The sequence below is a fragment of the Austrofundulus limnaeus genome, unplaced genomic scaffold (assembly GCF_001266775.1).
Source record: "Austrofundulus limnaeus strain Quisiro unplaced genomic scaffold, Austrofundulus_limnaeus-1.0 Scaffold290, whole genome shotgun sequence".
Lineage (NCBI taxonomy): Eukaryota > Metazoa > Chordata > Actinopteri > Cyprinodontiformes > Rivulidae > Austrofundulus > Austrofundulus limnaeus.
This window is the reverse complement of record NW_013952692.1, coordinates 115,988-124,322: the sequence shown is the minus strand read 5'-3', so window position 1 is coordinate 124,322 and position 8,335 is coordinate 115,988. Positions and strand designations below refer to the sequence as shown.

The window sequence follows — 8,335 nt, the reverse complement described above, 5'->3', positions numbered from 1 at the left end:
ATGATGAGGAAGCTCGTCTTGGAGACACAGCCCAGAGGAGGAGCTGCTCCTAAACAAGTGCTGGTTCCAACTGGTAATTTTTATTCCCCTGCCCGGCTGCCTCAGGACACTACAGGATTTCTCAAATATGCATGAAAGAGTCAAAGTAAGACTCTGGGCATGTTTTTGATGAGGGGATAACATTATAACATGATACAAAGCTCAAAAAAGTTGATTTTAGATGATATTGCCCCTTTAAAGGAACCCCAACTGAATGATTTGAATGTGAAAGGGAAGGGTTTAAAAGCACGACGTGTTTCAATCTCTATCAAACTCATTTAACTGATAAACTATGTATRCAAATGTGAGTCCAGGTCTAGATGGAAGAATTTTGAAGGGACTTTTCTGCTTCTTACCTGCAGAACATTTCATCTCCACCCAGCTGGTAACACTGTCCTCCATTGAAGCAATAGTTGGGCTGCATGTCGCAGGCGGAGCGGCAGCTTCCATTCACCATCTGGTAGCCCGCTCTGCACCCGTTAGACGAGAGGGCGGGGTTCGCCACGCCACGGATGCTTGGTACTGGGATGCCAAAACCGGGGAAGAAGGAGTCAGACCCGGGGACCCCGGGCTTGGAGCGAGCTGGAGACCCCGCGGCTTCCCGAAGGTCTTCGTCGGTCTCGTAAGCGTCGGTCGTGGTGCTGTAGGTGTACTCTTCAACCGTGGGGGACACGCCGTCCTCATAGGGCGTAATGTAGTCGTAGTTCTCCGGCATCGCCCAGGAAGTCGCGTCGCCGCCTTGCAGCTCGTGGGCCAGAGATGACGGAGAGGGAGGGGCCAGGTCGAGGGTGCGCCCACGAGAGGCGGGGTCGAAGAAGTCCACGTGGAGAACATCTGGGTGGGAGGGGCTAGACGGGCTGGATGGGTGGGTGGTGGCGGGGGGCGGGGAGGCAGTGGTCGTAGTCAGGTGGTCCAGATCAAACATGGCAGTGTCCTTGGCGTGGATCCAGGGCGGGGCAGTGTGCGGCAGGCGCTCCTCCTCTTCGTCCCTCTCCTCCTCGCCCTCYGCMACGTCGGGCAYRTGYGGGTTGCCAGGCAACAGGTGCTCCGTCTCCGCCGAATCGGAACTGATCTGGGGCGGCGGCGCCACGCTCGCCTCCTCCACCGTGGGGACCGGCGCTTCGCCGAACATGCCGCTGCTCTGATCGTCCTCCCTGTCTTGGCGCGGCGCCCGGCCCGCCCTCTGGGTCACGGCGCTGATCGGCTCGGAAGTGGCGGAGCTGCTCGTCCCGGTCACCRTGGTGATGGCTTCGCTGACCTGTTCCGGCACATCCTCCTGGATAAACGGAGAGGTGATGTTGACTTTGCTCTCTGGCTCAGTRGCATTGTTCCCAACCAGAGTTCCTGCACGAAAACAGAGAAAAATCTTTTAGCATCAATTAGTCTGAGTTAAATCAGTCAGTCAGTCAAGTTTATTTTTCTTATCAGTGTTTWAAAGAGGACRTGTTAAAACACTGTTTAGACAAAGTTAAGCATGAAACGTCAAAGTTAACTACAACTGGCTCTTCGAGGGCCAACATAAYGCTCATGTGGTCCTCGGTGAAAATGAGTTTGACACCCCTCTAGCACTTTTTTAAATTTCAAACATGTATACAAAACAAAAAATTATAAAAAAGGGATAACAAAATTAACATTTTTGAAAAAGAATGGGAAGAAGTCAAAAACTTATTTAATCCCACCCTTCTCCAAAGCTTATTAACAAAAAAATAATAGAAAATTCTTCTTTTGTCTTATTCTAAGTTACAATTTCATAAAGATTAAAACAACAATCTGTTTACCTAGAATTTTACTGAATACCAGAATATATTCATAAATGTACATCTACATGCAGTGTATATGTATACACACTTAAATTTATACGTGCACACGTGTACACACACAGCCCCAAACATCTCCATATATTGCAAAAAACAAACAATAAAAACAATACAGTAAAATAAAAAAATAATAACAATACTCAAACATACTCAGCATCCCTATATCTTTTGTAAATAACATTTTTATACATCTCCTTAAATTTTTTTATGTTTGGACATTCCTTAAGTTCCAGACTCAGACTGTTCCACAGTTTTACTCCACCAACAGAAATACAAAACCCTTTACGAGTTGTATGAACAATCCTTGATTTAAAGTTAAACTGACCCCTTAAATGATAACTCYCCTCCCCTTCAACAAATAATTTCTGAATATTGCCTTTAAATGTTAGTGCTGTTTGTACCTCTACCAGATCTGTAAATTTTAGTAGTTTTGACAAAAAAGAATAATGAATTGGTTTGATCCCTATATCCAGCCCCATGAATTACCCTTATTGCTTTCTTTTGCAAAATGAATAATGGTTGAATAAAAGTTTTATAATTATTGCCCCAAACTACTGCACAATTATTTAAATATTGAAGAACTATGGAACAGTAAAGAATATGAAGTGATTTGTAATTCAGAACTTGCTTTGCTTTACGCAATATTTCAATTCCCCTTGACACTTTGGCTTGTACATGTCTGATATGAGATTTCCAGCTTATTTTTTCATCAGTTATTACTCCAAGAAAATTAATTTCAGTCACCCTTTCAATTTGAAGCCTCTCTAAATGAACTTGTAATTCTAGTTTAGCTCTGCCAAACCCAAAAGTAATGAATTTCGTTTTGCTTAAGTTCAGTGACAATTTAGTCATGTCAAACATTTCAGCAACAAGGCAGTTCAAAGTGCTTTACATCATAAAAACACAAAAAATTCAAAGTCATACAACACTGTTAACAACGGAATCATTAGTTTGTCAGGTGCCATCGTTACACATCAAAATGTTGATTAATGTTTCATTTATTATGTTTCATAAGCAACTCTAAACAGGAGGGTTTAAAGCAGRGTTGYCAAACTYCAGTCCTCGRGGGTCGCTATCCTGCATGTGTTRGAGGTTTCCAGCTCAAACACACCTGATTCAGTGATTGAATTAACTCTTCAAATTGGGCAGAAGCCTGTTAATCACCCAGTGATCAAAGTCAGGTGTGMYACATGGATGAGTTTCTCTAGATCTTATAGAGATTAAAGAATTAAAGAACTATTTGCTTTTTCAACATTTTAATGCCACACCATTATGTCACATTCTACTTTCCAACACTACAAGATGAACAAGGCGGACTCAAAGACTTCATCTGAGGGGGGCTCRTTGACTCGTGCAAAAAGCTGCTCTGGGGTCGCTTATGTTTTTGGATTAAATAATTCACTAATGTACTTGAATGATGGGGTAGTTGGGATTAGGGATTACAGGTTTGAGGAGTGGAAGGATTTGGGGGTGCACTGCAGGGGTGATGATCCTGGTGAGTCTCTCAGACAAAACAGGGTCTCGACAGATGTAAGAAAGCTGTAACCTAAAAATGTGATGACAACCATCAGGAAGCTCATCACAGAGAGAGACCGATACATTGTTCTTCAACTGACACCACACTGACAGAAGGAGGGATTTTCAGAAAGAATCACTAGAAAACACAGTATTCTGTGTATTTGATGACTCAGGAGTACTGTTTACTCAAGGACACACAAAGCCTCCAGATGGACTCCAGTTTACAAAATCTTAAAGCTTTTAACGACTGCGGTCCGTCCAGAGAATAAAAACTCTCTTTAAACTTCACATTTAGCAAAATTTAACTGCCATTAGTGGGCAGGCTCAGTGTTGCAACATTAGATCATGAAGTCTAAAAACAGTAAAATAAGAATTCCAGTCAAACACAGTCAGTTAATACCACACAAATGACAAATGTTTTATAATACAGCATCTTCTCTTTGCTCCACTCTCAMTGATGATCATTTTAACAAAGAAGCCTCAAATGAAAATATTGTTTATTAATTATTTAAATTGTCTGAAACCAAAATATAAGACTTCAGCAGTAGATGGTACAGATAAACTTGCTTTATTTGCTAAATAAACTACCTGTAATGTTTTTTTGTCTTGTTTTGTTTTTGTTTTTTAGTTGCTGGTGGTTGAAGATTCAATAATGCAGAGCAGCAGACGGGCAGGTATAATTCTAAAAGGTACTTAATAATTAAGGATAAAAACAAACCAGAAAACRTAGAAAAAAAGATATATAAAAAAGACACTGAACAGATTCTGTTCATAACTTTAACGGACAGAATTTCTAGGCACAGCCAAGGTGTTGAGAGGATCCCTTTTGGTGATCACATCTCTGCTTTTTGCGGATGATTGGTCCTATTGGCTTCATCAGATCCTGATCTCCAGCTCTCACTGGARMGGTTCACAGCCRAGTGTGAAGCRGCCGGGATGAGGATCRGYRCYTCCAAATCCGAGACCATGGTCTTGAGCCGGCAAAGGGTAGGGTGCCTTCTTCGGGTCGGRAAGAGGTTCTGCCCCAAGTGGAGGAGTTTAAGTGTCTCAGGTCTTGTTCATGAATGAGGGAAGAATGGAGCAGGAGATTGACAGGTGGATTAGTGCTGCGTCTACAGTGATGTGGGCGCTGTACCGGTCTGTTGTGGTGAAGAGAGAGCTGAGCCAGAAGGCGAAGCTCTCGGTTTACCGTTCGGTCTACGTTCCTACCCTCATCTATGGTCACGAGCTTTGGGTAGTGACCGAAAGAAAGAGATCGTGAATATAAGCGGCTGAAATGAGTTTCCTCTGCAGGGTGTCTGGGCTCTCCCTTAGAGATAGGGTGAGAAGCTCAGTCATTCAGGAGGGACTCAGAGTAGAGCCGCTGCTCCTCCACGTCGAGACGAGCCAGCTGAGGTGGTTCAGGCATCTGGTTAGGATGCCTCCTGGACGCCTCCCTGGTGAGGTGTTCCAGGCACGTCCCACTGGGAGGAGACCCAGAGGAAGACCCAGGACAYGCTGGAGGGACTATGTTTCTCAGCYGGCCTGGGAACACCTTGGGATTCCCCTGGATGAGCTGGACCAAGTGGCTGGAAAGAGGGAAGTCTGGGTCTCTCTGCTTAGATTGCTGCCCCTGCGACCTGACCCCGGATAGCCAGAAGAAAACGGATGGATGGACAGATAAAAAACAAACCAAAAAAATGTATAAAACATTATTTATATAAAAAAGACACTGGACAGAATTCATAAAGCAGTTGAGTAAAATTATGAAGCTTAAATCTTCAGGTGAGGGTGATTAATGAGTGAACAGGTGCGATTACAAATGAGACACAGGTGTGTGAGTGTGGAACTAGTGTTATAGGGTTACAAAAACCGATACGTTTGACTAAAGTGACAACAGAAGACAGATAACTAAAACAGGAAACCTGTCCAAAGCAACATAAATAAAACATTTTTATATAAAATACAAAATAACGTGAATTTACAGAGAACGCAAAACGAGGAAAAAAAATGTCACACAAGCTTTCATTGAAGGAATTCATACAACCTCACCAGCCCAGGTGGACAATAAAAATCCAATTTCTTAAATTTTATCGCTAAAAATCAGTCTGGCCACTTTTTGAATCATTCCCAGTGAGCACATACATAAAATTTTGTGTTTCTCTGTTTTGGACCAGAAAAAGTGGTGTCAGAGTCAGGGAGGKGGGTGGGGGTTCAGTTCCCATCATGATCCCCTGCAGTGCACTGTTGATCCTGTAAGGAGCTTTGCTTGATCCACTCCTCCTAATGGCATATGTGAGGATATCTGTGAGGATCTTTACTGACTCCTGCTAAGCTCCGATCATGAACCTCCGAGAGCTTAATCTTTAAAAAAAGTCTCCTAGACTCTCAGCGAATCTTCATCAACACAACTGGATATTTACAAATCTTTACAAAAGTTATTAGAATTAAATTAGGAAGTTTGATTTTAAGGAAAAAATATGTAAAGATGCTGGGTAAAAGCAGCCAAAATTGAGCTTCTGTTGTAAGATCAGCTGAGGGGGTTCAGGTGTCTTTGGGGGGTTTTCTGGCCACACCCCACTGGGAGGAGACCCTGGGCAAGACTCAGAACTCCCTGGAAGGATTGTGTATCCTCTCTGGCCTGGGAAGTTCTTGGAAAAGGGACGTCTTCCTGGACCTGTTGCCTTCGTGACCCGACCACTGATAATTGGCAGGAAATGGATGAACGGAAAAAGACATGGCTGAAGTCCTTTGATGCGTGGTAGATTTTAAAGTAACTGACGGATAACTGAATGAAAGAAGACGTGCTGGTTATTTTTTTGTTTTGATGTAATTAAAGTAAGACGTGAAGCTGCAGATGTGAAGATGCTCCGCTGCTATTTATGGAACCTCATCATTCCACACAATAAAAAAAAAACAAAAAAACAAGAACATAAAGTTGTGCAGGCACTCAGGACATTTCCGCAAAGAAAAAGAGCGTTAAGTGTTTCTTCCCGTCACTGCGAGGCGTGAAGCTGTCACTGCAGCCACACATCATCTGAGGAGAGGAAGACTTTAATGAAGTCTGTTTATCAGAAGCGAGCAGCATATTTCAGGTCGTCCCTGGGCTAATCCTTCCAGCAGTCCCACAATTCACTGCTGTTTTACCCATCAACTGAAGAGTCATGAAGATAATATGAAAAACCACACTGTTTTTCTTCTCATAATAAACAATCTGCTTTAGTTTAATGACACAAAAGCTTTTTGAGTCCCAAATGCTTCATGCTTCCCAGGAGACAAGAATGTAAAACTAAAAATSTTACCAATCCACAACCACACACATGAAGAGCTACATTTAAATGCTTTAAATTRAATAAACCTTTCCTGCTGTCCTGCTGCTTTTACTAAAACTGCATCGAGCCTGATAAGTACAAAACRGGATAAATGTTTGAACAATGACAGAGGCTGATGGGTCGAGGAGGAAGAACAGAAAGTGTGGGTGGTGACATGCATTGTGATTGATGGGAAAAGCTGCTGAAAGAGACAGAAGAAAGAAGAGATGTTCATGGGCGGTGATAGACTCTCTGACTTTTACTCTCACTGCGCCGATCTGTCAGCTACTGAGGATGAATCATACTCCAGAGATCTTCTATTAACTTTGTTCTGTTCGGCGTCAGCYGCCTTTAAAGGCCGTCGCATCCTTCAGCTTGATTAAAGTACAGCATGATCCCCATTTAACAGGTGATTGTTACAAAACGTTGCTGTCATTTTTGCTTACAAGGATTGGATCTCCAAGCAACAGGCTCTAAAAAGTAAACATCATAGTCAGTGGCTGTAAATTGAAGGGTTTTATGCAATGAATAAAACACTGCAGCTGATTTTGACTGTTTAAAGTTCATGTTGGCTGAGTCCTTCAGAGGATCTGGCCTACATAGTCTACGTGGGCCAGGTACTTTGTCGACCAAGACCGAAGAAAGTGGCTGTAAATTTGGACGGTCTAGCCTTCAACTTTAATCCCGTTCTTACCCCATCATATGTGCTGTCATCTACCAACTGTAACAGCCCTAAACAGAAGATCAAAAATTAGCCAAATATTAATATATAAAAATATTAAAATTTACAAAATTAGCTTAAAGGCAATACATGAACCCGTCGTACGAGCTCGTTTACGATGATTTCTGACAAAAATAATATTTTTAAAAATGTCTGCAAATGACAAAAAGCCTAATAACACAACCACATTAAACTTTAATTATTATACCACCAGATTTTTACTTACAACTGTGCTCTTGTCTCTTGCTTCGCCCGCCATTACAAGATTTCCTAACCGTAACCGCAATGCATCTTGGGACAGTGCGGACCGAGAAGAATCCACTGGACCCGTCCCTCAAATTAGTRCAAAATGAGGACAAATTTGTGGGCTTCAATTTGAAGAGTCTTCGAATTTTGAATAGCCTTCATGGCGGCGCAGCGACGTAAGTGATTCAACCTTCGAAGGACGCAGCCCCTGAATGTGGACACAGCCGCTGTCTACAAGCAGCCACTTGTTGTGTTGCATGAACACAGACTGGTTTCTAGGAGCTTCTTCTCTCAGTCATTGGCTGGATTGTAACACAAGATGCTGAATTGTAAAACGATATCTCAAACCTGTTTACAGCACATCAAAAGGTGCTAATATTTGTGCTGATTCCATTACTTCCTTTTTTTTCATTGTTGGTTTTGGAGCATTTAGAAAAAAAACCCTCTTTATTCTGACATCTGATGAAAATGAACCTCAGTGATGTTCTGATTATTGAAATTTGCTGGCAGTTTGAGTACATAATTTCTGATTCTAGTTGCTCATAAGAAAAGCTAAATGTATTTTAACAACTCTACGAACCAGGACAGGTAAGTTGGACTCAATATTTCCAAAAACCAAGACTCTTCTCCAAGTTAATAATCTAAGGCTACGTTCACACTGCAGGTCTTAACGCTCAGTTCCGATTTTTTGAAAAAGTCCAATC

At 42.3% G+C, this 8,335-nt stretch overlaps 1 protein-coding gene across 3 annotated transcripts in view; it reads right to left on the bottom strand.

Moving 5' to 3' along the window:
• The window catches only part of cspg5a (chondroitin sulfate proteoglycan 5a), a gene marked incomplete in the record, with an annotated part of 62,190 nt that overhangs the window by 36,208 nt on the left and 17,647 nt on the right, over positions 1-8,335 (bottom strand). For all 3 annotated transcript variants that reach the window (XM_014021389.1, XM_014021387.1, XM_014021388.1), the window contains 1 exon segment: positions 396-1,383. In XM_014021389.1, the coding sequence (XP_013876843.1) occupies positions 396-1,383 (988 nt within the window).